Source organism: Talpa occidentalis, unplaced genomic scaffold, assembly GCF_014898055.3.
Source record: "Talpa occidentalis isolate TD23 unplaced genomic scaffold, MPIMG_talOcc4v2.1 talOcc4.8, whole genome shotgun sequence".
Classification (NCBI taxonomy): Eukaryota; Metazoa; Chordata; class Mammalia; order Eulipotyphla; family Talpidae; genus Talpa; species Talpa occidentalis.
Genome location: NW_023605194.1, coordinates 7,323,790 through 7,350,991, shown reverse-complemented (window position 1 = coordinate 7,350,991; position 27,202 = coordinate 7,323,790). Strand labels below are relative to the sequence as shown.

The 27,202-nt window shown below is 59.7% G+C and overlaps 1 protein-coding gene across 2 annotated transcripts in view; it reads left to right on the top strand.

The window, feature by feature from the left end:
• The window catches only part of GRK5 (G protein-coupled receptor kinase 5), a 174,120-nt gene extending 147,663 nt beyond the window's left edge, over nt 1-26,457 (top strand). Inside the window, exons 5-17 of one of the 2 annotated variants that reach the window (XR_005122381.2) lie at nt 5,672-5,772; nt 6,336-6,428; nt 10,189-10,252; nt 11,108-11,248; nt 12,744-12,934; nt 15,140-15,177; nt 16,756-16,845; nt 18,589-18,797; nt 22,267-22,404; nt 23,297-23,434; nt 23,923-24,054; nt 26,021-26,182; nt 26,292-26,457. Coding sequence is in view for 1 of the 2 variants with exons in the window: in XM_037495590.2 (XP_037351487.2) it covers nt 5,672-5,772; nt 6,336-6,428; nt 10,189-10,252; nt 11,108-11,248; nt 12,744-12,934; nt 15,140-15,177; nt 16,756-16,845; nt 18,589-18,797; nt 22,267-22,404; nt 23,297-23,434; nt 23,923-24,054; nt 26,021-26,119 (1,434 nt within the window). In the remaining variant the exon portion in view is untranslated. Of the gene's footprint in view, nt 1-5,671; nt 5,773-6,335; nt 6,429-10,188; nt 10,253-11,107; nt 11,249-12,743; nt 12,935-15,139; nt 15,178-16,755; nt 16,846-18,588; nt 18,798-22,266; nt 22,405-23,296; nt 23,435-23,922; nt 24,055-26,020 lie in introns of both variants that reach the window. The other variant, XM_037495590.2, reaches the window with a different exon arrangement.
• The last annotated feature ends 745 nt before the right edge of the window (nt 26,458-27,202 follow it).

Sequence of the window (27,202 nt, the reverse complement as noted above, 5' to 3'; positions counted from 1 at the left end):
TGGGGCTCGGTCGGAGCTCCCAGCCGGCCATGCTTTCCCTTTGCTTCTGTTCTTGCTTGGGGCCGTGACCGTGTCTCCTGCCTGGCCGTGGACGGAGAGGAAGTGCTCCAGACGGGCCCAGGGTGCCGGCGCTGGCCTTTCCACAGGGCGCTGAAGGTTTTGATTAACAAGGTAGAAGAATGGCGCTCTTTCTTCCTGTCGGCCGGACCTTCATTCCACCCTCCAGTGAGGAAAGCAGGCCAAGGCTGCGACTCGCAAGCTCCCTCCTTTGTCTTCTGGTCACGATCGGCTTCGCTGCGAGCCGGGCCCCCGTCTGCCCGCCTCCTCCTGCCAGTCCTGCTTCCTCAGTTACCTCCTTGGAGTCTGCAAGCCGGGCTGAGTTTTCCTGGAATTTGGAAGCTGCCCATTTGGAGGGGAGAGAAGAGGGAGGAGAGAACAAGTCCCTGGCGACTTGAACAGCGTCTGAAGGGCCCTCTGGTCAACTGGCCTCCATCCCGATTTTACAGATGGAGAAGTAGTCTCGATTCTTGGCAGCAAATGGCTGACACTTGCTTCCAGTTGTTCACACAAAGGGGGGATTTATTGGAGGGGGAAGTATGTGATCAGGTGAAACTGAAAGAGGCATGACTGCCCTGGGCCGAGGAGCCCCTGGACATGGACGCTTCTGAGCTCCTCCCCCTGCCAGCCACCCCCAAGTCTCCAGCCACAGTCTCTGCCTGCACTAATTAGCAGCCCAGCTGAGAAATCCTAGAAAGATCTCTAGCCCAGATGCCATCAAGGAGGGGGTAGACCAGGTGACCCCGAGGTCCTTTTGCTGCACTGACCTCTCTTTCTGCAACACCCCCAACTCCCGGTGAATGCAGACGCGCACACACACATTGATTCAGCAAATACGTTGAGCACCTGCTTTGTGCTAGGAACATCGTCAGCCCATCTCTCTAAGTGGAGTGCGGAGATTACAGGTTTTTGAGCCAGGATTTGAATCTGAGGGCCACCATTTATTAACTCTCCTGTCTGCCAGCCTCGCTGCTGTCCCAGTGCCACACTCTGCTCTGATGAGACAGAGGAGCAGCACCCTTGCCCTTCGAAGAGTTCTCTGCTTCCACACCTGGGACCCCGAAACAACACACCCCATCCTATGGCATTGTTTTGGGGCACAGCAGAAGTAGACTTTGTGGGAAAACTCATGTCAAGGGGCCCTGCTGTCACTGCTGCCTCTGGCCCTGGCTCCTACAGGAGCCTGATCCACCCTGCCCCTGCCCCCAACCTAGTCAGGCCCCAGCGGCTGCGTCCAGAGCTTCCCGCAGCTGACGCAGATCCCCTCATGAAGGGTCAAGGGGCAGCCAGAGTGTGGCTGGGGGAGTGCCCCTCCCCTGTTCCTGTCCTAGAGGAGAACTAGGGGTGGTGCCCCCAAGAAGCAGCTGCCTCCACCCTGCTATGGGCAGAACAGCAGGCCAGCCCCTAGGCAGGCCCTCCTTTAGAAGGAAGGGGACCCCTGGAGCCTCCTTTAGAAGGAAGGGGATCCCTGGAGCCCGCTCTTCCTGAATGTCTTGCCGCTCTCCTGCTTCATTTCTCCTGAAAGCTGAGTCCATCCACATTGGGCAATTGCAAATGGTTTACATGGGGAATGTCAGCTGCCCACATAGGAAAACACACACATCATTAGGCCTAAGTGCTTGCGTCTGGAGATAGCGCGGACGGCCTCCCGAGCTGACCTTTTGTCCACTGACGGAGCCGCTGCTAATGAGCGCTGAGCTCCTCGTGGGATGTTTTCATATGTTGAAGCAAAGCATATGTTGGCCATTAGCCTCTGTGGGGTGGGGGCGGGGGCGTACGTAGGGCAGCTACACGTAGAGTTTGCTGAAACACAGCAACCACTGCCCCTGGCCCTCCAAGGAGGGCTTGCTCGGGCCACAGACACCCCCTTGTGCTGCCTGAGGACTGTGGCATCCTGGGAGACACAGTGGCACTTAGGGATAAAGCTGACCAGGTTGCCTGAGTTTGAATCCTGCAAGCTGTGTGGCCTTGGGCAAGTTACATAACTCCTCTGAGCCTTTCCTATAACTGTAAAATGGAGGCAGTAATAAAATCTACCTTGAGAGGGGGTTGGGTGGAAGGTCCCACCCAATCAGGGACCATCCTGGGTGAGGTTGTACTGGAAGTGGGCCCTGAAGCCAGGGTGGGAGTTGGATGTGCCAGGCTGGGGCGGGAAGGGCTTCTTCCCAGGACATGAGCAAATGCCCAGAGGCTGGAAAGTGGAGCTTGCCCAGGAAATGGTGGGTGTGGAGGCAGAGCTTGGGCAAGCAGTGGGCAGGAAGGGGAGGCAGGTTAGGAAGGGCATCTGGGGCCAGGTCCAAGAAGGTCTTCAACTTGGCCTCTTGGTGGCAGGGGCCCCTGATGCTGCATGGGGAGAAACTCCCAGGGAGGCCATTGTGTCGAATGCAAGAGCAAGTGGTAAGCAGAGCATGGCAGGCCCTGTGAGTAGTCAGGCAAGAGAAAAGCATCCTTGAAACCAGGCAGTGAGTGGGATGGAGAGGAAGCCAAGGGTGTGGAGACTCCAGGCTAAGATAGCCGTGTGCACACTCCTGCCTGGAAAGGGGCACAGATGGGCCCCGCTTTCCTGCTCATTTAACATTACCTGGATGGTCCTCCTCCCGCTGAGATGCTCCCCCACTGCTCCTGCTCAGTCCAGGCTCCAGGCCTTTGCCCTTGCAGTTCTTTCGCCTGTTCAAATCCCACCTATCCCTCAGGGTCCAGGGCACCTTCCGGACTGATCTCTCATTTGTCCCCTGAACTGTTCTTGCAAAGGCCACGCTCCTTGCGCCTGAGATGCCTCACCTGTGATCATTCGGGAGTGCCATCTGGCCTCCCTGCTCTTTGGAGCCCGGGAAGCTGGTCTACCTGTGGGGTGTCTGGGCCTCCAGGCACAGTAGCAAGGGCCTCCATGGCGCCACCTTGTGGACGGACTTCAGGGCTGGAGGCGACTGGATGGCAGGGCTGGGGTGGGGTCTGCTCCCCGCCTGCCCTGGCGGGTGTTGGTGTCCCTGGGAGGCAGAGCACGTGCTTCGCGGGCCAAGCACTGAAAAAGGCACCCTCTGGGGTGGCTTCATGCCCACGCCAGGACTGTGTCTTCCCCTCACCGTACCGCCCTCAGCTGCCTCAGCACAGGTAGCCTGGGAGGAGTCACAGGAGGCTCTTGTGAGGCTGCGGTTATGACCAGGGAGTGGGCAGCTCTGAGCAGTGGCAGCCCCGAGGGTGCTGGGCTGGGACGGTTCCTGCCTTCCCGTGAGTCATGTCTGCGCTCCCGAGTCACTCCAGATCTGGCATGTGTGCTGACCCAGACCATGCATTCGCACTCCAGAACAGGTCCTCAGTGCTGCAACCCCCCAGGCTGCCTCCCCCCAGCGCCGCCTGTAGCATCTCAGGCCTCCGTGTGCTCATTAGTTTCCGGCTAGGGCTGTGCTCACGTTTGCGGAGCAGAGGTGAGCGTTCTGGCCTCGGTCAGGGTCAGGGGCCCTGAGTACCTGATTGGGGGGTGGAGGAAGTAGCGAAAGGAAGGAGAGGAACTGAGATAGGAAAGAAGGTGCGCAGCCCACTTTCAGGGGCCCGAGCCCACTTACTCTGGGTGCCTAGGGACATCCCACGTGGCCTCCATCTCTGGCTGCCTTACAAGGCGCATTCTGGTAATGGACCAGGAGCCACATCCCAGAACCTGTGGCAGAAGTTTCAGGAGCAGCAGAGTCTGGGCCTCAAGGGAAGGCAGAAGGGAGGCAGGTGTGCTGAGAGAGGCCACGGTGCACTGCCCAGTCTGTCCCCGGCCCCTTCCTAGTGCCACCCCAGCCCCTCTGGTTCAGGAGAGCAGTTTCTCGTTTTACAGGCGGAGATGCAGCAGCTTTTCCCCCTTCAGGCAAGGGAGGCTTTTCTGCAGAGGCCTGCCTGCCCCTCCTCTTGGTCTTTTGCTGGCTTACCCCAGGTTCAAGGTCATTGAAACATCCAGCAAGCCCCATCCTGAGCCAGGCACTGGCCCTTCGGACCAGAGCTGCCCAGCCATCAGCTCTTTTCCAGAAGCAAATTTGCTCCTGGCCCTGGGGGTTGTACCCAGATCTGGTTGTTCTGAAGGAGCCAGAGTCATTGATCTCCAAAAATTTCTGGAAAGTTCCTCAAGCCTTAGAAGCAACCATCAATTTCCCAAATCTGGGACTCTTATGTGACCCTGGAGCATTCCCTTCCTGCTTCAGAGGAGGTGATGGGGGGTGCAGAACCTCTACGGTGCAGAGGGGACTGGCACCCGGCTCTGCTTCTTGGTCAATGCCTCCTCCTGCTCCTGCAAGCAGGTTTTGTCTTTTATGCAAAAGAGAAGCCTATGCTCCACAGGTGGCCCCTCTGCCTCTCATTCATCAGGTTTCTACTCAGGAGGGAGCGTGGGAGGGAAGGTGGGAAGGAGCCAGGACTGGTGCTAGCAAAGCCATCAGGAGATGTGTTCTGAGCCTGCTGCTTGGTGTAGCTGCTTTGCCCACACTTGGGTGTGTGAGAAGCTGTGCCATCACCGCGAGGGCTCCCCCAGTCCTGAGGCCTCTCCTACCCAGGGTCTGGGAGCCTCCGAGCCCCACTCTGGAGGAGGCCTTAGGGCAGGGTGGCCTGGGGAGGGGGCGGGGGAAACGTGGGCATTCAGAATAGTAGGCAATAGAATATGAGCCTCTGATTTCATCCGCCAGAGCCACACCAGGCTGTTACTGTGGGCCCCCCTCACCCCCAAGATTGAACCCCCATAGACAGTACCACTGCACTTAGTAGAGTGGCCAGCCCATAGCCATTTTCTGATATCTGGGAAGAGAAAGAAAACCTTTCAGATTCAGTCAGAAGGCTGAAGAAAGAGTCTCTCTGAGCTGCTGCTGGCAGTTTTCTCAAGTATCCCTGTAATTTGTTAAAACTCCCCTCCTGGGCCAGCTGCGGAGTGAACAGCTGGCTGAGGGGGTGGAGTGGGCGAGCCTGCCTCCCCAGAGGTGGACACCCTTTGGAATAGTCCTTTCAAGACTGGAATGCTCCACTCAGCCTAGACAGAGAAGGAAATGACGCTTGCAGATGTGTGTGCTTCCTACTGCGCGCTGAACGCGGGCCTCTGTCCTGCGTCGGTTTGTTCCGGGAGAAACCGGGCCTGACCACAATGAGGCCGAGGTCTAGACCCAGACCCGCCACTGTGGGTGGTATTCATGGGCTTGGAACCCGTGTCTGCTGTGCCGAAGCCCTACCCCAATATCCACCCTTCCCCGCTGCCAAGTGTCCCTTCACTCACCCCTCTGCCCATTTCAGGCCTTTCGTTCATCACCTAGCGTCTGGGCAGCTGTTAACCCACGTCCACCCTCTGAGGACACAGCATGGCTAAGGCACGTGGGCCAGCTGGGACGGGTTCCCCGGTGGGCCGAGTTGCCAGCCTCTTACACTCAGGGCACTTGGCACCCCCTTCCCTTGTGATCACGTGCTCGCTTGGGATGTGGGGACATCCTTAGTGACCTTTGCAGATGGGGGCATCGGGGCTCGGGAGCCAGAGGCCTGCCAGAGGCCATGGCAGGGACACAGCACCACCTCCAGGCACTATCAGGCACTGTGGGGGTGGGAGAGCAGATGGCACCCTCCACCCCTTGACACCACCGCTTCTCTCCCCCCACCCCAGTCCCCAGTGTTCATCACCCAAGTCGGCCAGGACCTCGTCTCCCAGACGGAAGAGAAGCTCCTGCAGACGCCCTGCAAAGAACTCTTTGCTGCCTGTGCACAGTAAGTGCCCTGGGGCTGCCCTTCACCCCCAACCTGGAGCCCTGGCAGCCAGGATGGGTCTTCAGTGGCCAAGGGCCCAGCAGCTGTTTGGATGGTTTTCATGAAGGGAGAGAGAACAGGTGCCAAGTCCAGAGAAAATCCCTGCTTCGCGGGTGTTGAAGCGGCAGCTCTCCAGGCCCTCTGGGATGGGGGAAGGTTGGACATGCAGCCCAGGCCCCCAGCCCCACCAGGGTGCCACCAGCTGGAGCAGGTGGCTCTGCTGCAGGAGGGGCCACAGGCTGGCTGCTCCTGAGCCACCCCCAGCACCTATCTGCAGGCCCTGCAGGGACCTGGATGGAAGGTGAGCCAAGTCGGTGGGAGCGGTGCCAGCCGTGCCCAGCGCAGCCCCCACCACCCCACTCATACTGCATGGGCGTGCACAGCAGGCACTGCCCTCCTGCCCCTCGGGGGACCCCCAGGTTTGCATTCCCAGTCTGGGGAGGATGAGGCCGAAGCTGACCTGGCTGTGCCGCCCACCAGCCGACACTGGGTTATAATTCACCCGCCTGTTCCCTCTGAGCCAGGTCTGTCCACGACTACCTGAGGGGGGAGCCCTTCCACGAATACCTGGACAGCATGTACTTCGACCGCTTTCTCCAGTGGAAGTGGCTGGAGAGGTAAGTGCTCCCCACGAGCCCCCCATGCAAGAGCGTGTGCCACCGTGTGTGCATGTGCATGCATGTGTGTGTGCAGTGTGTGTGCGTGTGTGTGCAGGGGCTGGGGGTGCAGGCTTTTCACCTGAGCCATCATATAAAACTGTTACCTCCCCTGGGTCGCAGATTCAGACAACACGAACCGCCCGCCTCCTGTTACCAGGTTGTCGTGTGTGCCTCCAGAGCAGCCCATGGTGCACTCACACTCACACTCACACTCACTCTCCTACACACGGCATCCCGGCCTTACTTCACTGTTTCCCTGCCCTCGGGGATTCTTGCTTGGCCATATTCTTTGAAGGCGTTCAGGAGCCTGTATCCCAGCCCCCCGGGGCAGGACGGTGCGGGCGCTCCTCCTTACAGAACGGGCAGCTCTGTAGTTCCCTGCAGCCATCACAGGGAACTTTGGCAAGGACATCCATGGAAGTTCCTAGAAGAGGGATTTGGGGTCAACGAGCACCGGTTTTAGACTGAGAACTGTCCCTCCTGCACGGCTGGCTGCCCCCACTTCCAGGCTTGCCACGCCAGCGCCTGCTCCCCTCCGCCACGTCAGCACCGGCGGCCGGTCGGGACCTTCTCGTTTGCTTTTCACCTCTGACAGCAGGCGACCCCGAGGGCCTCCGTGTGCTCAGAGCTGCCTCAGCAAACACTTTCACGTGCAGCCTGTGTCTCCCTGGGAGGAGAGACTAAGGACGTGGTTTGCCTCGTCCCCCAGCAGGCCAGGAGCGCGGCCCCAGGAGGACCCTGCCCAGGCCAGGAGCGCGGCCCCGAGAGGACCCTGCCCAGGCCAGGAGCACAGCCTCTGGCACAATGCTTTGCCAGCCTACAACACCCAGGGTCGCAATACAGGGCAATGCCTGCCTTAGCCAGCATGGGGCCAGGCTGGCATGTGAGGGTGGGAGCAGCCCCTTCCCGAGCCAGGGCTCCCTGTACCCCGAGGCCTGCACTCACGCCATCTGGGCAGGCTGCAGGGAGGGAGCCAGGAGCCAGCCTCACTGCACGTACATCAGCACCTTTGCTGGTCACACTCCCTGCAGATGCTTACAAGGCTGCAGGACCCCTAAGAGTCCCGTTCGTGACCCATCTCTGCTCACTCAGGAAGCCAGAAGGAAGCACCTTGCTTTGCAGGGTAGGAGAATGGTGGGGGGTGACAGGAGGCCAGTGCACATACACAGGCTCCAGGAGAGACATAGGAGGGAGGGCAGCTCCACATGAAGCCCCTAGACCTGGAGCCCGCCGCCTGGCTTATTGGCCGAGCCTGCAGGCAGCTCGTTGTGTCCCTCAGAAAAGCCTGGCCGTTCTCATCTGCAGAATGAGAGCGTAATCAGCCATCCTCCCGAGGCTCGTGGGAGGAGCAGAGGACAGATGCTGGGGCGGTGGGGGTGTCACCCCAGAGACCCCCAAGGGCTTGGCCTTTATTCCAGAATGCAATTAAGGACTTCTGACGCCCACACGGCCGCTTACAGAGCGCAGGCCTCTCCAGTGTCTCCATTTTATTGAAGAGGCGGGGCTCAGAGAGGCTGTGGGCTCCCCTTGGTCACACAGCAAGGTCGTGCACTCAGACCCCTGTCCCGCAGCCCAGCACTGCTGTTCCCACAGAAGCTTGGGGTTGTGGCCACAGGTTTCCTTTTACTCTCTGAGGCACATGGAGAAACGGCTTTTTAATCCATGTGCTGACTGCAAACAAGTCCCGCCCTTGGGAGGGCCTGAGGTGGGCGGGAGGCAGGGCAGGACCTGGCCTGGAAATGCCCTCGCTGACTGACAGCACCCCCTCTCTTTTTCCAAACAAAATCCTGGCCTGTTGGTGCTGCACTGTTGAAATAGTAAAGGGATCTTTCCCCTCCCAAGGTTAACCAAGAAATTCCTGGGAAATTGTGTTTCCCTCATTTCCCCTCGCAGAGGAGCTCTGCGGTCACGCCGACCGACTGTTTGTTCTCCGTGTATCGCCAGCGCAGGCCCCGCCGCCTTCATGTGGTTTCCCGGGCAGCTGCAGGGACGGCTTCCCGGGCTGCAGGCGAGGCCGCGCTTGGCAGGTGTTCTCTCTGCGGCCTGGAGCAACGGAGAGCCCTGCAGAGGGGGCCGGGCGCTGTCACCCCGCTTCCTAAGGAAGCACCAGGGAAGGGAGCGTGCGTCCCACACATGACTTCCACACGGGCTGCCAGCGGGCCTTGGGGGTTTCAAGGCTGTCCTAAGAGAACAGTGTGGTGTTGAAGGTGTGATTTCCCAGGAAACCCAGATCCTCCTTGGGACCCAGCAGCGAGACGAGCTTCCGTGGAGATGCATTCTCAGGCTGCTGGGTGGCCAGAGGCTCGCTGGCCTTGTTCAGATTCCCTGAGGTGGAGTGGGGTGGAGTTGGGAGATGCCCAGGTGGTCCCTGAGATCCAAGAGCCAATTTTTAACATCCCGTCCGTAACAGTTAGGTTGTTCCCACATCTGGGCAATTGTAGATACCGCTGCAGTGAACACAGGAGTGAAGACTTGTGCTTATGCTTACACAGTAGCTTCTCACTTCATGCTGCCCACAGGTTTTTGGAAACAGCATCTTTATTTTTTTTTCAAAGATTTATTTATTTACACAAGAACTGGGGTACAGGCGGATGTGCGGGAGGGTGAGAGACTTCACCAGAGACAGAGCAGGGAGCAGACAGGCAGACAGACCAAACACTGAGGACACTGCTGAGGGGAGCAGCAGACTGAGGACCAAAGACACTACTGAGGGGAGCAGCGGGCGAGGCAGGCCATGTGGGATCTCCCCCGCTGGCCGGGAATCAAACCCGCACTGCAGAGGCTGTGGACAGCTTCACAGCGCTGCACTCAACCCACTGTGCCACCAGGGAGGCCTGGAAACACCATCTTTAATGTGAAATGACGTGCATGTATCAAAAATGCATCCTCCAATAATGTCGTTTTGTTCAGCCTTGGCTGTTTTTTTTTTCTCCTCTCATCAATATTATAACAAAAGGACATTGAATAAAATGGTGTTATTTGACAACACACACACACATTCACACCCCCGGTGGAATATTACTCAACCTTCAAAAAGGAAACCCTGCCACTTATGACAACATGGATGAGCCTGGAGGACATTTGTTAAGTGAAATAAGCCAAGCACAGAAAGGATCTGCGTAGTCGCAATTCTATGTGGAGTCTGCAGTAATGACACGAAGCAGAGCGTAGAATGGAAGGTGTGGGGTGCCCGCAGGGATGCGGGGTGCCTGGAAGGGATGAAGAGCTGGGGCGATGTTGGTCAAGGGATACAAAGTTTCACTTGTGCAAAGTGAATAAATTCTGGAGATGAAATGTATGCCAGGGGGACTAGAGTAAACAGCTCAGTGTTGCATACCTGAAATTTGCTAGGAGGGTGGATCTTAAGGAAGAGAGAGAGAAGACGGGAGGAAAAGGAGATGTTAGTTGACAAAATGTTAACGACTTGATTGTGGGTGTTAGTTCACAGAGATCCATGTAGCAAGACACCAACTTGTAGGCTATTTGTCAATTATACGTCAACAAAGCGGGGGATGTAGGGTGAGGGAAACCAGAATATTCTTAGCGGGCAGTGAAGCTGTCTGCAGCCAGAGCCCTGGTCTGCAAGCACATCGCTTATTCCTTTGCTCCCCAAAGCCCCGTCCTTGCTCGTGATGCCAGGTCCTGTCTGGTCAGACATCGTGAGATGGGCTCTGTCTAATCACCATGAAACCAATGTTGGATTCTTGCTTTTTTCCAGGCAACCAGTAACCAAAAACACTTTCAGGCAGTACCGAGTACTAGGAAAAGGGGGATTTGGGGAGGTGAGTGACTGTCCACGTCTTCAGTGGGGTGTTCCCACACTCTGGTCACCTTTTCTGGCCCTTTTGTCCCCGCTAGATTGGCCGGTAGTGTCTGAAGCGGGTGCCCTGAGCGCCCCCTGGTGGGGAGGGAGGATGCAGCTCAGGGCCTAGGGACCCTCGGGTTGTCTCAGGTGGGACAGGAGGGTGTGGAGCAGTCCTGGCGGCCTGGGGCCAGGCAGGTGAGACAGGGGTGTCCTTGGAGCCCGCCTCAGGCAGGGTTGTGAGTGGGGGAAACTGAGGACAGGAGGCCACTAAGGCACTTGGCAGGATGCAGCCCTTATTAATAAGCCCTATTGTCCTTTCTCTGATCTCGGCCACAGTGAGGCGAACTTAGTTATTCCCAGTTTAGAGATGAGGAAAGTTGAATTTCAGAATGGTCAGGTGACCAGCCTGCATCACACAGCTGATAAAGGGCAGAATTACCATCAGAACCTAAAGGCTCTGATACCCCTTCCTCTGAACTGTAGAGTCGGGGTTCTCCCATAACTGCACCCCACCCCCACCCAGACAAGCCTCTCCTACCAGCAGCTGGTGCTTGAAAGTCCCAGTTAGCATGGCTGTGTCTGACTGGAAACTAAGGACAGAGAAAGCCTAGTTGCCTCTGAGTGGGCTGGTATCTCAGGCCTCCGCCTGGGCCTAGATGGCTGGTCCTGTCCGTTCAAGCTGGGGTTTGCCCAAGGGCTGGAGGAGGAGGGGCGCTGTGGCACTGGAGCCAGATCTGGAGGGCCTGGCCCTGGTGGTCTGTCCTGGGGCTGGGAGCCCCCTCAGGCGCGGGCAGACCTCATGGGGCTATGCCTGGCTTCCTTCTGCCCCCAGGTGTGTGCCTGCCAGGTTCGGGCCACCGGGAAAATGTACGCCTGCAAGCGCCTGGAGAAGAAGAGGATCAAGAAGAGGAAAGGCGAGTCCATGGCGCTCAATGAGAAGCAGATCCTAGAGAAGGTCAGCAGTCGGTTTGTGGTGAGTGTCCAGGGCCCAGTGACAGGCCCCCCTCTGGTGACCGGGGCTCCTGGGAGGCGGGTCCCCACACCCCAGGGAGTGCCGTGCAGGGAGAGGGGGGCATGCAGGAAGGCAACCCACCAGTCCCTCCATCGACAGGCCCCAGGGCTGCCTTTGTCCTGGAGTGGAGGCTGCCGGGCTCCTGGCTATGTGCTCACTCAGTGGACACAGCACACCAGCCTGGGGCCAGTCCGGAGCTCTGTGCACAGACTCCATGTGCTGGTTGCACCTCAGTCACTGGGAGCCCAGCCTGGGTGGGTCGGTGTTGTCCGTCTGGGCTGCGCTCCGCTGCAGTAACAGATGACCCCAGGCCCACATTAGTGGAAGCCACAGGCTGCTCTCACACGGAGACCAGTCGGGTCTCCATCCTACACCTGCCCCATCTGGAGTCTCCAGAGTGAGCGCTGCTCTTGTCTCCAGCCCCTGGGCCAGACCAGTCCCTGCCAGGCCAGCCAGCCATGGGGTCTGGGAGGTGGAGGGCATGGGTGTCCACTCAGCTCCCACGTCCTGAGTGGCCACTCCCAGGGCCGACTTCACGTAGAGTGTCCATCACTTTCCGCCCTGGGGTCTTTACATCCTGCGCTACAGCCCCTTCAGCAGTGAGCCTTTTTCGCTCCCCAGATCTACCTGCGCCTCTTTGTGGAGCTGTGCATCATTCCTTCCCTGTGTGGCCCTGTCCCCCACACACACTGTCCCGGGTTGGGTCACTGGAGGCAGGGGCAGTGCTGGCTGGTGACGCGGGCCCTGCTTCGGGGAAGGGCCGTGTGCCTGGCAGTGCACCTTCTGGGGCCACCTGGGCAGGTGTGCTGGGGCTGTGAGGGGCTGGGCACCAGAGCCCTGCCTTTGGAAGGTGGCTCTCTTCCTCAGTACCCACTGCTCGTGTGTTTTGCAGCCAGCTTGGCCCCTGCTGGGTTCCTGAGGCCGATGTCATGAGTGCCCGCTCCCCAAGTGGGGAAGGACAGACACTGCCCCGTGACCCTGCCTCAGCACCGCCAGCGCTGCCCGCCTCTCCCCCCACCCAGCCTTCCCCATCCCCTGGCACCGGTCTCCACCCCAAACCCCCTCTGTGACGGTCCCTTTGAGCAGCATGTCCGCACGCAGCCGTCCTGAGGCCCAGTCGACGGACCCCCGGCCCCTCCCTAGCCCATTCCCAGAATCCCGAGTCCTCAGCTGGAAGGCATGGGAGGTCAGCACAGACAAGTCTGTCACGGTGCCTCCGTGGGCAGGGTGCTGCCAGCCTGTCCACCCATTGCCTCCTTGCCAGGACCCCCGAGTTGGAAGGGGTAATCTCTTCAGCCGTCAAGAATGGGCAGCAGGCTGAGCAGCGGAGGCCGTCTGGGTGCAGCAGGTGCTGCAGCCCACAGCGGGTCTCCCCTCACCCTTAAGCCCCCCGAGGAGGAAGAGCTGACGCGGTGGCAGTGGCCGCGGTGTCCCATGAGCTCTTTTGTGCTCCCAGGTCAACCTGGCCTATGCCTACGAGACCAAGGACGCGCTGTGCTTGGTGCTGACCATCATGAACGGGGGCGACCTGAAGTTCCACATCTACAACATGGGCAACCCCGGCTTCGAGGAGGAGCGAGCCCGGTTCTACGCGGCCGAGATCCTGTGCGGCCTGGAAGACCTCCACCGCGAGCACACGGTCTACAGGTGAGCCACGCTGGCCCAGGCCGGGCCTACGCAGCACCCTGGCGTGCGTGTCACTGCCTCCTGGAGAAGGTGCTAGAGTCGGGCGGGAGCCCCCTGGAGGCGAGGAGGGCAGGCCACCCCGGGGAGGCGAAGCCTGTGGTGTGGCCAATACTCCCTCGAGGCTGGCACGATGGCTATGGCCACTGGCCCCACCTCCCGGCTCCCGGGGATGCCAAGCCGGGCCTGGGCCTGCCGTGTGGGACCAGCCTCGGGAAGGCTCACCGCCCACAGGCAGGCATCCACACGCACCTTAGCACCTCCCTCGCCACGCTCTCCTCAAAGATTTAGAAAAGCTCTGCGCTCCCATGTTGAGTAAGTAGATCCCTGACACAGCTCGCCATGTGCTTGTCAAGGTTAACAGCGATATTTTGCAGTTGAACCGTCCCATCACACAGTTAAAGGTATCCAGTGGAATCTAATTGCTGTAGCGAAACGATTTCTACCATCATCCCTCTAAAAAATGCATGAAAAGCTCTTAATGGTGAGGAATTTTCTATCATTTTCTTCTCCACTCTCCTCCTCCCACACAGAATGTTGTTATATTTTTTGCCCAGAAGATTTTCATTGATTCCGTTTTCAAATAAATATAGGGATTCGTATCATTTGGGGAATGTTTCCTCTGACCATTAAGCTCTAAAGGTTAAAATGATTTCTCCTGCCCCTTGCCATTGTAATTGTTATTTTTATCAGGACCCTGGAGCCAGGCGCCACATTCTGGGGTGGGGGGAGCCTGCTTTTCTCCTGTTGATTGGGGGGGAAGCTATTTAGAGAGAACAGGTGGAGGGGAGGTGCCTGAGGCTCCACGCCCAGGCATCATGACGCCAAGGCTCTAGAAATGTCCATCCTCGGACCAGCCCGTGGCCAGCACGTGGTCGCCTGCGCAGACCTGACACACCCCCCCCCCACCCGATCTGAGGCCTTTGCAGTGAGCTCTGGCAGAGCTCTCCGGAGAACCAACTTATGTTTTTGTTTTATTTTCATTCAAGTGAGAAGAGAAGAGAGTCAGAAATTTCCCTAAGGATTAAAAAAAGAATCCTCTATTCGATTGCCTTTCACTTAAAAAAATAAAATAAAAAAGGGGGGGCCCCTCCCAGTTCCAGCTCTAGGGAGGAAGAGAGCAGGGTGCCTGCCTGGCCCCTCCCCTCGCCATGGCCTCTCTGTGGGTTTGGGCTCTGGCCTGTGCCCACCGGCCAGCTGTCTTTCCAACCCTGTGGCCACGGGTTTATTGACATGATGGCTCCTGCCCTTATTTGGGATTGTTAACATATCAAAAGAATGCAAATTTAAAAACAGCAACAAAAGTATTTTGTAATAAATAACTACATTCAAACATCAATTATCACTCTGTGCGGTGCCTCCCCGGACTGGGGTACATGAGCCACTCCCCAGGAGGACAGCTGCCTTCAGTTACATACACAAAGCCAGTTGGTTGGGATGGAGCCGCGATCCAGATGCCCGGTGGTGTCTGCCGGGTGGCTCAGCCTGGTTGCGCACGCTGCCCCATTGGCTGTTCTTTGATCTGCGGAGAAGATCTTCCTAGTAGAACCAGACCCTTCTGCTGCCTCCCCGGGGAATGGAGAGGCGTATGATCCTGTCCTCAAAGAGAAGAGAGACCTGGGGCGGGGGTGGGGGTGGGGGGGTGTTGGCGGTGGCACCTCCTGCCAGGCTACTGGCTGGGCTTTCTTGCAGGCTGTAGCTCAGCCGAGTTGGGGGTGCCCATCCCAAAGGGGGTATTTCTCCTGGAGGTTGCCATCTTCTTCCTTCCAGCCTGATCCTACAGCTGATACTTGGTTCTAGTAGCTTCTTCATTGCTCTGCCTTCAGGGCAAGGGGCCTTCTGGGCCCCGGGGCCTTCTAGCCCCAAGGGTCTGTCAGCTCCCCAGCCAGTGGTCTCCTCCCCAGGGGTGTCATGTGGAGAGATGCCAGCACTGGCCTTCGCCTGACCTCCTGCCTGGTCACTCCCCAGGGTCGGGAAGATGCCTGTGGCCAACAGCAGCATTTGTTTTAAATTACTGGAAGCAGAGAAATTAGCCCAAGATTGTCTTGACCCAGGGACCAGGCAGCCTGAGCCAAGAGGTGGGAAGGAAACAGGCCTGCTTGGCCCGAGGGGTCGGCCCAGATGCCCCCCTCCCCCCATGCTCACTGGCCTCTGATCTTTCCCTTTCAGAGACTTGAAACCCGAAAACATCCTGTTGGATGACTACGGTAAGTTGGGGAGTCGCTGGGGTCCTTTCTGCTCTGAGGTGAGTGTCACGACCAGGAACAACCGATGGCCTCCAGAGACCCGGGGGCATTGGCCTGGGACCTGGGGCTGTGGGCAGGTGGGGTCCCTCCCTCTCCTCAGTAGAGAGGCCTTGGGGAAGGCATCATGGAAAAGAACCCAGGTGTGTGGCATGGAGAAGCCAGGTGTGTGGAGTGAGTGGAGCGCAGTGAGGGTGCAGGATTCCGGAGATGCTGGCCAAACACTTCACTTTCATGCAGCTTCTCACACCTCATTTTCCTTGTTTGTGAAATGGAAACAGGGGGTCCTGCCCGGCCTGCTTCGGAGGGTGGAGGGTGTTGGTGAAGCTCTGACAAGATAGCTTGAGGGCAAATTGCTTTGTTAACTGTGGCCAACTACAGATGTGCTGGGTGTTGGACCCATGGCTGTCACTGTCTCGTGTGTGCTGTGCATGTGTGCTCACTGCATGCTTGTGTGTGTGTGCATGTGCGTGTGTGCACAGCTAACAAGAAAAACCATGGTGACCCCTCCCGGCCTCTCACCCCCAGGAGGTGGTTTGCACATCTTTTCTCTCACCAGCTCTTCTGTCTCCACAGAGGTCAGGGCCGCCTTCCCCACACGCATTTTACAGATGACGGGCTGCAGGGTGGGCACATGCCCAGATCACCCTGCAGTGGGGACAGAAACCAGGAGCCGGTCCCCCTGCAGCCTGGCCATCACCAGGCAGCCCAGGCAGAGGGGAGGTGTAGGGGAGGCAGTCATTGGTGACCGGGGGAGAGGTTTGGGTGTCCGTGTCAGGCTCAGGCTAAGAACCCGGGCTTGCTGCCTGCTCTGACAGCCCCGGGGCCCACCACTGATCTGTTGCCCGGCAGCTGGAATCCTCATGCCCTGGTCCCATTCCTGCCATAGCCAGGGGATGCACACAGCTCCTGGCATCAGGGTTGCTGGATTCCAGGCTGTACAGCCCTGGGCAGGCCAGGAGGGGCAGTGTCCTCTCAGTTTTGGGGGGCCTGTCCTGGTTGGAAGCTCCACTTCCGCCCCCTGGTCTCCGTGGGGCCCCATGTCTGCGCTTCTCCTTGTTTCAAAGGGAGAACAACCTCTGAAGACCAACAAGGCCGGCCAGGGAGCTGCTTCCCAAAGCGCTTAGAGTTTTCCCCTTAAGCAGATTGTTGCAAATTGTCTGGAGAGTCTCACATTGTTTCCCATGAAGCAACCCCACATCTCGGCCAAGGGCTTTAAACTTCATGACCGTGTCCTCCAAGAAGATAGCCCATTAGGTCATTTATGAGGCAGGTCAGCCACTGTCCAGCCAAACCCACTTCCTTTTGCCTCTTTTATGTTTTTCTCCTACAAAGTGACCTATTAGGCCCTCCTGCCCCCGGGCTCCCCCAGGGGTCTAGCAGTCTCCCTGAGAAGGTAGATTGGGGTTTCACTATTCCTGAGACAGATGAAAATGCCGAGAAGCTGTGTACTTGTCCAGGGGTGCCCAGCAGGTCTGTGACCTGGCCTGGGGGGCTGTTGTCCACTTGACAAGGACCCCCTGACCTGCTCTCCCCCCTCAGGCCACATTAGGATCTCGGACCTGGGCCTGGCCGTGAAGATCCCTGAGGGAGATCTGATCCGCGGCCGGGTGGGCACCGTCGGCTACATGGGTAAGTGTGGATGTGAACCCCCAGCCCTTGGGGGGGTGACTCCAGGGTGTGACTTGACTAAAGCAAATCCTCTCACCACCACCCCCACCCTCCGACCCTCATGTCAAAGCCAAGCCACTCCTGAACTCTCTGAACAGGGCTGCAAGCACTATTGAAGGTGAACAGGGGTCCGGTGGGCTAGTGGACTCCTGGAGACCCCGGGAGGAGGGAGGTATTAGGAAGGGCCCAGAAAGGACAGCAGAGTACCTGCTGCTTCACCAGAGGATTTTAGGTGGAGACAGGCTTTGAGCACCCCCCCCCCCGACTCCCCTGGGTCTACCCTGAGACCTCCGTCCTGGGGGAGCAACACCTGGTTCCTGGAATCCCCCTTCCAAGTAGGGACGTCCCATGGGTTCCTCCTGCACGCTCACACACACGTGCCCACTGCCTCTGGAGGCAGAGGACCCCGCAAGCTCTGGGGGCCGGGGACACTGTTGCCTCTGCTGGGCCCTTGCCAACGACACGTGAACAGGATTCTGTGTGTTGTCCTTGGTGCTGAGAGGAGCCTTTACAGATTGCATGACCTGGGAACCTGTGAGGTGTGTGGCCACGTGGGTGTGAGTGTGTATATCCATTTGAGTGCTGATGGATAGATGGTGCATAGATGGAGAGAGAGGATTGTTAATAAGATACTGATAGATGATAAAGCATTGATGGGTGGATGGATGGATGACTAGAGAGATAGTAGGTAGATGACTGACACCTGCTAGATGAATGAGTGGTTAGGCAGATGGATGGACAGGTGGGTGAATAAATACATGGGTGGATGATGGATAATTGACAGGTGGTTAGGTGGGTGGAGAGGTAGATAGGTTGTGGATAATAGCTAACAGGTGGATGGGTGAATGGATGGGTGGGTGGATGGGTGGGTGGATGGGTGGACGGACAGGTGGGTGGATGGGTGGACAGACAGGTGGGTGGATGGACAGAAGGGTAAATGGGTAGATGGACAGGTGGAGGGTGGATGGATAGGTTGAGGCGTGGATGGATGGATGGATGGATGCACAGGTATGTCGATGGATAATAGTTAACAGGTAGTGGATGGATGGGTCGGTGATGGATGTGCTGAGCCTCTGTGTGCATCTGCATGGGTCTCCTCTGCGCGGTGCTGTATGAATCTGTCTGCAGGGCTTTGTGGCCTGCACACCAGCCATGTGGCTGCATTGCCTCTGATGTGTGTGGCCTGCCTGATGACATGGAAGTATCTTTCTTGCATTTCTGTGGTGACTCTATGATTCATTTTACCAAAGTTGTGGGGAAACCATAGTGAGAGGCAGTTTGAATTCCAGATAAATTTAAAAGCATCTTTAATTTAGGCAGACATGCCTTCAGTCACTGAAGTGAGTGTGTGTGTGTGGCACCTACTGTGTGTCTGCTGTCATAGTGATTGTTGAGGATGCAGCAGTGAATAAGGCTGCTTCTGTTTTGGTGGGAGAGATGTCAAGGGAACAGGCTATTTCCACTCACCCTCGTCAGCTCCCCGAAGGACCAGAGAGGAGAGCAATCAGGGCAGGCTCCCTGCAGGAGGTGGTATTCAGGGCAGCTGGTAGGTAGGAGTCAGCAGGGGGAAGAGTCTCCCAGTCGTGAAACCACTGGCCTTCTGTGAGCAGCACCATCACCCTGGGAGCAGGAGGCCGAGGCGTGTGCCAGGCTCTGCCCGGCACCCACTGTCTCTCACCTGCCCTCACCCCCTCCTCTCCCTAGCTCCGGAGGTCCTGAACAACCAGAGGTACGGCCTGAGCCCTGACTACTGGGGTCTGGGCTGCCTCATCTACGAGATGATCGAGGGCCAGTCGCCGTTCCGCGGCCGCAAAGAGAAGGTGAAGCGGGAGGAGGTGGATCGCCGGGTCCTGGAGACGGAGGAGGCGTACTCCCCCAAGTTCTCCGAGGAGGCCAAGTCCATCTGCAAAATGGTGAGTCCTGGGCGCCGGCCGCTGCCCCGGGCGACGCCCTTCCTGCTCCCAGAACAGCAAACGGTTCGGAGAGGACGCGGTCCCGATGCGCTCGGGTGTGGGTGCCGAAGCCACCGAACCAGGGGAGCAGAGCCTGGCGGTGGAGGGGGTGGTCGGTGTGGTCTCCAGGAGAAAACCTGGAGGTGGGGGACAGGAAGCCTGACAAGGGGAACTGTTGGAGACACCCTCACACCCAGCTTTGCTGGGGGGCATCAGCTGGCAGCGGAGGAAAGCGAAGATTCCACCTGCAGCCCAAATACAATGGAAGGGATCTTGGGCAAGCCCCTACCCTTGACCTTGGCCCCTGTCCCCTTAGACTCTGGATCCCCAGGCACCAGCTTGGGGGCAGCAGGTGGCAGGTGGTGGTGTTTTTGGTCTCTGGACATCTGATAACACTAAGTGGGAGCAGTAGCTGGGGCCCTCCAAGGCTACCCTTCTCAGCCGGGGCGCCCCACCCAGGCCAGGCCTTGTGGGGGGTGGGCACTGGCCCTCAGCCTCCCAAGTCCTGCTTGGGCCCCAGGGCACTGCTCCCTTCAAGGCCGGGCACAAATGTGCTGGCCTCAGCACACCCTGCAGCTGCCCTCAGATGCCCGCCGCCTGGGGCAGGAGGGGCTTGAGCACCCACCACACGCCCTTGTGAGCCCGCAGGCTCCCCCCACCCCAGGCCCTGCTGCTCTGCAGCAGCCACTGCCCAGGCCAGCAATGCCTCCCGCCCCTAGGCCCGCTGGGCTGGAGCTCAAAGAACAGGCCTGGGGGCTGATTAAAAGCAGCGAAGCTTCTGCTTCCAGAAACCCCGAGGCTGCACTCTAGGGGCCCAGGACCCACCCCCAGGAGTCTCTCTCGAGCTGCTCCTGTACTTCCTCCCGCCAGCTTCAGTCTGGTGTCACAGGGCCACGGGAAAGAGGCTTTGGGCTCGAGCTGCCACCTGACTAGTTCCCAAGGCAGAAGGACCATGGCTGTGGTGTTTGCGTGGGGAGGGGCGCTGAGGGAGCGATGCGAGGCCCCGGCCAGCCGCGCGGTGGCCAGTGTTTACAACCCCGGAGGCCCACGAGAGCCCAGCGGCCAGGGCTGGGGCTGGGAACAGGCGGAGCAAGGGAGCACAGTCTGGTACGCGGGAATCTTGGTTGCGCTTGTGTCTAGGTGAGGCATCCGTAGAGTGGGGCCAGATGGCAAGGGGTAGGGAGGTGAGAGCAGGTGAGGGTCGGGGATTCAGAGGTGCCGGACTTGAGAGCCCTTCACGAGGAGATGAGACCTGCCCAGTGGACAGTGGCCGAGGGTCCTCCCTGCCCGGCGGCCTCCACCAGGACCCAGGCGCGTCTTTCCCTCTGCTGCCCCCTGGTGGCCACCGGGGGAAAGGCGTGGCCAGTTCTGGGCTCCCGGGGGATCTGGCCTGGGGTACAAAGTGTCAGTCCCACCTTCCCTCATCTTCTTCCCCTGGCTGACCAGCCAGAGGCCTCTGGCCTTGCTCGGTCTTCTTACCAATTACCTGGGGTTTGGGGGATTCTAGCCTTAGGCTTTCTCTGTGCGCCTAACCACAGCCCATCTGGTCGGGCAGCCAGGCTTGCCCTATGCCCCACAATGGGTGTCAGCTCAGGGCACCGCTGGCCCTGTCAGGCATCCACGGAGGCTCTGGGTGCCCCATGAGGTTTCTAGGTTCTGGCAGCCCCAGCCCTGCCTGCTTAAGAAGGCCACCCCACAAGCAGCACCCCTGGGTGCTCTTCCTCCTTCCACGATGGTAGTTACGGATCCTCTCCATGGTCCCTGACCTTGGTTCCACCTCTCACAGGAATCTGTTCCTATCCCCAGCGCCCTCACTCTGGCCCTTCAGTCACCTGCATCTCATCTGTCCTTTCAGCTCGTTGCCAGCCTCCTCCTCCAGGAAGCCCACCCTTCCTGCTCCACTAGCCCCCATCACACCTGCTCTCGCTTCTCTTGGCGTGTACCTCACCTCACCGCCGCGCGTAGTAGTGTTTAGTTCAGCCTGCACAGAAACAGGTGAATGCTGGATTCACGGCCAAGATTTAACATGGGAGAGATGTCCCGTAAGCCTGGATTTTCTGGCTTCTCTTGAAGAAAACAGAAGTCCTGGGCACTGGCCGACATTCCTGCCTGGAGGGAACTGATAAGCAGCCAGTACAGCCCGCCCTGCCCATCCCGGCCTCTGTCGCCTGGTTTAGACCATTGTTGGCCAGGCCCTGCGGGCTTCGGGTCATTGTTGGCCAGGCCCTGCGGGCTTCGGGTCGGCGGCGGAGGCTCAGCCCCCACCTGAGGAGCTTGCTGGGACAGGGAGGGGCCTGGGCCCAGCAGAGCCCAGTTCTTCTGTAGAAAGGCAAAGCCTGGAGAAGAGCTGCAGAGGCCACTGGGTAAAAGAAGCCAGGCAGGGGTGGGCAGTGGGCCAAGGGGACATCGTGAGGACTGACCCCACGGCTGTGGCCTGGTGCTTGCCCTCCCTTTGGTTCCTTTGTTGCAAGGGAGTCCCCCCGAGGCGTCTGCCTGCCTGGATCTTAGTCTCTCAGCAAATGCTCAGTAGATCCCAGCACGTAGGCTGTTGGTGCTGGGGGTGGGGGTGGGGGTGGGGGCGGGCCACACGCAGGGACCCGCACTGCGTGGTCATTTGGCTGCCCTCCCCCGTTCAGCCGGCCTGGCCCTCGCCTCTCTTCACACCTCCATCCCCGCCTCTCCTCACCCTCCGCGAACCTTCTTCCCTCTTGGTTCTGAGGACGCTTCTCTCCACCACGTGCCTCCCCCCGCCCGCTCCATGTTCTGGCCTGGCTTCGGCCCCTCTGCTTCTCTCCCTGACCGACCCCGACACCCTCACCCATAACTGGGTGCTCCCCATATAAGCCCTGGGTGTCCCTGCTGCCTCCCCGTGCCCCCTGATGAAAGCCTCTCCCCTAGAAGCCTCCCCCTCCCCTGCCCTCCCTCCCCTCGCCCCCTGCAGGGCAGCCACGAGTCCCTGCCCCGCGCCCCCTGTCTGTGTGGCCTCGAGGGCCGGAGGTGATCTCTGTGGGTGCAGGTCCCGAGTCCTGAGGGTCGAGTCAGCGAGGAGACCTGCAGTTACAGTTTCGCCCATCGGTGCCTCCTTGTAGCAGAAGAGAGAACACCAGATTCCCAAGCGGGGGGAAGCTCAGTGGGTCCCAGACCCTGGGCTCACAGCCCTGGGGAGACACAGGGCCCCCGTTCCCCTGGGAGCCCTGGGCACTTGGGCACAGGGTGACTGCGGGACCACAAAGCCCACAGTGGCTCTGGGGGTGCCCCTGACACAGCCTGAGCAGAGGGGTGGCAGAGGGGCCGGGGGCTGCAGGCGTGTCGGGGCTCCCGACACCCGTGTGGCAGGTTGAACACAGGCTCCCCGAAGCCCCTCTGCCTCCCGCGTCCAGGCAGCAGGAGCGGCTGGGCAGCTGAGGCTCATGGGGTCTCCCTGTCACAGCTGCTCACCAAAGACGCGAAGCAGAGGCTGGGCTGCCAGGAGGAGGGGGCCGCGGAGGTCAAGAGACACCCCTTCTTCAGGAATATGAACTTCAAGCGCTTGGAAGCCGGGATGATGGACCCGCCCTTCGTTCCAGATGTGAGGACCCCCCACCCAGCCCCGTCTGCCCTGTTGAGCCTGGTGGATGACCTTGAGCTTAGGAAGGTCCTCGTGGGCCCTGACCCAGGGGCGGAGACTGTGGGCAGTGACAGGACATGTCACCAGGCCCGGGGGGCTCTCTGCTTCCAGTTTGGAGTCACCTCCCCTGCCCCCCAGGCTCCCTGAGCTCCTGGGAGTCTCCCCCACTGCCCTGGAACTCCTGAAGGGCAGGGCTGGCTGGGTGTTCTCTCTGTGCCCCCAGAGCGTGTTCGAGCTGGAAGGGATCACCCACATAACAGCAGGGGCTCGTGGCTGCGGTGGCCGCCTGGCCCAGGGTTCGCTCCATCTGCAAGTGACTTTTCCAGGGCCCTGCGCCTCCCCGCTGGGCCCCTGGCCTTGGCTGGCTGGCGGCAGAGCCTGGGTGCTAAACCCCCAGTCCCCGGATCCCTGTCGTGGGCGAAGGGGCCGGAGGTACCCCCCCAGAGCCAGCCGAGCGCCTCCTGGGATGTCTCCTGGGCTGCATGTCCCCGGGGGTCCCTCCGGGCCTGCCCTGGGGCCCAGGTTCATTCTCAACATGGGGGAGTGGACCGGGGGCCGCACCTCCAACCTCCTCCTACGGGGCGGTGTGGGGGCCTTTCTCCCTCCTGATCCAGTAGACTGTAGAGTATGTGGTGGGGCAGTGTGGTCCCCAGAGGTTCTGGGGTGCAGGAGTCGGGGCAGAGACCATCCCAGGTCCAACCTGGGGGCGTGTGTGGGGCAACGCCCCCCCCAGAGCACTCGTCTTACCCCGGCTGGGCCCCCTCGGCACATCCAAGAGAGGGCGCAGGGGTTCTAGTGCAGGGTGGCTGGGGGGCTCGGGAAGACACCCCCTGCTCTCCTGTCCACCCCGCAGCCCCGGGCCGTGTACTGCAAGGACGTGCTGGACATAGAGCAGTTCTCCACCGTCAAGGGCGTCAACCTGGACCACACCGACGACGACTTCTACTCCAAGTTCTCCACGGGCTCCGTGCCCATCCCCTGGCAAAGCGAGGTGAGCCGGCGGGCGGCCGCAGTCAGGAGGCAGGGCCTGATGGGCCGGCCCCATGTGGCCAGGCTGCCAGGGCCGAGAGGGGCCAGGAGGCGCCAGACAGGCCTCCCTGGGAAGACCCTGAGAGCTGGGGCGGCGGCTGAGTTGGGGAGTCAGAGCTGGAGCCGGTGGAATGGAAATGCAGGGCTGAACCAGGAGGGCCTGGGGCATGTCAGTGCAGGGCTTGCGTGGGGCCGGGGGTGCAGGGGTGCAATGCCAGGGGTGGGTTTGGCTGCTGTGACATGAACCCACCCCCTTGGACAGAGTGTCTCCTCCGTGGAGCTGGAGGGTGGAGAGAGGCAGCCGGTGGGGTGTCGGGCCTCGGGCCCGGGGGACAGAGGGCGGGTGGAGGACCTGGTCACACCAGCTCATCGCTGGGGTCGCTTTCCCTGGGAGGCGATGGCACGGCCCCTCACGCTGCCCCCCGCCGTGTCTCTGCATCCCTTCTCCAGATGATAGAGACAGAATGCTTCAAGGAGCTGAACATGTTTGGACCCAACGGTACCCTCTCGCCGGACCTGAACAGAAGTCACCCGCCGGAACCGCCGAAGAAAGGGCTGCTGCAGAGACTCTTCAAGCGTCAGGTGAGACCCGCCGTCCTGCCAGCTGCCCTGGCCTCAGCTCCAGGGACCGCGGGCCCAGCACCGCACTCAGCTGGGACCAGAGCAGCAGAGCTCGACCTCCTTGTGGGGCTCGGGCCTGGGGGCAGCAGCTGGAAGGGACAGCGCCTGTGAGACACGCCCTGAGCCCGCTGGCCGGTGGCACCCCTGGGCAGGAGGGAGGCCCGCGGAGCTTGCCCTGGATCAGGCTTCTTGGCCTTGCCCTGCGGTGGTTTGGGGTTTCTGAGTGGTGGGGGCCGTCCTGTGCACTTGTGGGGGAGGTGGAGCACCGTCCCCGGCTGCCCCACACCCCCTCCTGTGAGTCAGACATGTCTCCAGACATGGACCCTTGTCCCCTGTCTGAGCGCCTCTGCCTCGCAGGCCACCGTAAAGACTCAGGTGGTGCAGGTAAAGATGTAAGGTAATAAGCTGGCTCCTGGCCTGCGGCCCTCCCGTGGTGCCGTGCCCCCTGGCCCGCCGCCGCTGGCCCTGCAGAAAGGTTTGCTTCTCAGAGCCTGTCCCGATGAAGGGCGTGGCCCAGTGAAAGAGGCGCTGGAAGGCAGGCCCGCCAAGAGTGGGGCCACAGGGATCCCTCACCCCTCCCTCACCCTCCCTCACTCTCCCACCTCGAAGGTGGCCCTACAGCGCCCCCTCCCGGCCTGCCCTTCCGGAAGCCGCGGCCATGGGGTTCCCAGCCCAGAGCCTGGGAGACTGTCCGGGAAGTTCCTCCTTCCTCAAGGCGGAGCAGGACAGGCAGGAACAGGGGCTGCTCGGCCCTGAGTGGAGTCCCAGCTCCTCCCTCTCTGATAACAGGGATAAAAGGGGTTGGCCTTGGTGCTCTGAGATGCTTTTTTTGGGTATGTCTTATTTAATCTCCACAAAATCCTGGGCCTTCACTCACCGACATATGTTGAGTGTCCACTGTGTGCCCGCCTGTTCTCGAAGCACTTGAGATGCCTCATCAAACCAAGCCGGACCCTCCTTCTGGGCTCGTAGTGTTTAAGGAAACGGAGGCTGAGGGGGGTGAGGGACCTTGCCCAAGGTGAGCCCCACACAGGATCTGGGAGAACAGGATGGGGAACCGGGATCAGGCACATGGACAGGAAATGCAGACTGAGGCCCACATTTGCGGTTTTCTCTAAAAGTCTCCATCTAGGTTTCACATCCTATTCCGTAATAGACTCATGTTCACGTTCTTTAAAAATATTTTTAAATGCTTCCCCAAGTGCAATTGAAGTTCCAGCAAGAAAGGGCTTCTCCCCTCCCCGCCTGGCCTGAATCCCCAGAACAGCCCGAGTTCAGATCCAGCCCTGAAGCTTGTCAGTCGTGTGGCCGCTTGCTGAGCCCCTCTCAGCCTCGGCTGCCCACCTGAAAGACAGGATGGACACAGCTGCTGTCCAGAGCTGGTGCGAGGACCCAGGAGGGGAGTTCATGCCGGCACCACCTCCCCCAAGGGAGCAGTGGATCGCCTCCCCCGCCTCCTGTGTGGTGATGGGCCCAGTGCCCCCCGGGTGCCAGGAGGAGCTGGCAGCACTTCACACAAGCAGCCGTTGTCCTCCTAACACGCGCACATGAGTGCTGTAGCTCACGTTCCCGGCCGCGCCAGAGCTGCTAGGAACCAGGTCACTCGGCCAAGGAAGGGGTGGCAGGTTAGGATAGAGACCTGAGCCTGCAGAGGTAGTCAGTGTAGACATTACAGGAGGGGCCGCCTCCTTCCTGCCTGTGGTGGTGCGGGGGGGTCTTTTAACTCCATCGCTCTGGCAGGCACCCAGGGGTGGCCTGTGAGGTCTGCAGGGGGAGAATGCAAAAGGCAGTGCAAAGCAAGAGGAGGAGGTCAGCAGCCCCCGCCGTCTTTGGAGGCCCCGTGACAGGCCCTGCCTGACGCGAGGACTCACTTGCTTTCTCTTCATCTCTCTCTCTCCCTCCGCTCGCCTCACGGCCCGGCCCCCAGCATCAGAACAACTCCAAAAGTTCGCCCAATTCCAAGACCAATTTTAACCACCACATCAATTCAAACCATGTCAATTCAAACTCCACCGGAAGCAGCTAGTTTCAGCTCTGGCCTGGACGTCCACGGCAGGAGCAGCCCAGGCCCGTCCCCGGGCGGCGGAAGGTGACCAGGGGCTCGGCAGGAGGACGAGTCCCCCGGGGGGGCCGGGAAGGAGGCGCCCCCCCCCCCACCCACATCGGGCCTCGGGTTTCTCAAAGAGATTTCCACTCAGGTCAGTTTTCAGAGGCGGCCGTCAAGCCAGGTGGACCGGATTTGTCTCTGCGGAACCTTGCAATAGAAATCCAGTCGGATACGACAACTTGCACGTATTTTCATAGCGTCCTAACTAGAACTGAATTTTGTCTTTATTATTTTTAAAGAAAAGTTTTGTAAATTTCTCTATTGTCTCCGTTTACATTTTGTATATTTGTATTTAAATGAAAGTCAGACGTTGAGGGTGTATATTTTCTGTGCAGCCACTGTTAAGCCATGTGTTCTCAGACATCGGGGGGAGCAGGGGCGGGGGATTTACACAGGAAAAAAAAATGTGACTCAAGCCTTCCAGAGCCTCCAATGAGAAAACGTTTTTATTAAATGTAGACAATGATTCACCTTCCACCTTGAAGGACTGGTCGCGTCCATCCCTACCCCTGTCCTGGGCGCGGGTAACCCCAGGCACCCGGCTTGGACTTCACCCCCAGCCAGGGCGCCCCTGCGGGGCCGCTGTGCGCAAGGGGGTGCTCCTCCTTTAGGGGCCGCTATGCTCTTGGCCGCCTCCTGCTCTGGAGGCGGCTGGTGCTTGGCGCTGGGTACCGGGCGTCATCGGTCTCCCCCTTTCTCGGCAGGGGCTCGCTGCCAGAGCTGGTCTGTTTTCCAGAGACTTGTTGGGAGGAGTTTTTGTTTAATTCTGATTTTGAGACAAGTACAGCAAGGATAACAGGTCATCGCGGAGCCCCGAGTGTCCCAAACCCCAACAGCCTGTAGAAGCATCAGGAAAGATCCCAGGGGAGTCCAGGATGAGTCTGTGCTGGGGGCCGGTGGGTGCACAGGGTCACGGGCCCGAGAACTTCGCGAGGCCCCACAGATGCCCGGGCCTGATGGCACGGATCAGGTTGGCTCTCTAAGCAGCTGGGATGCCCCAGG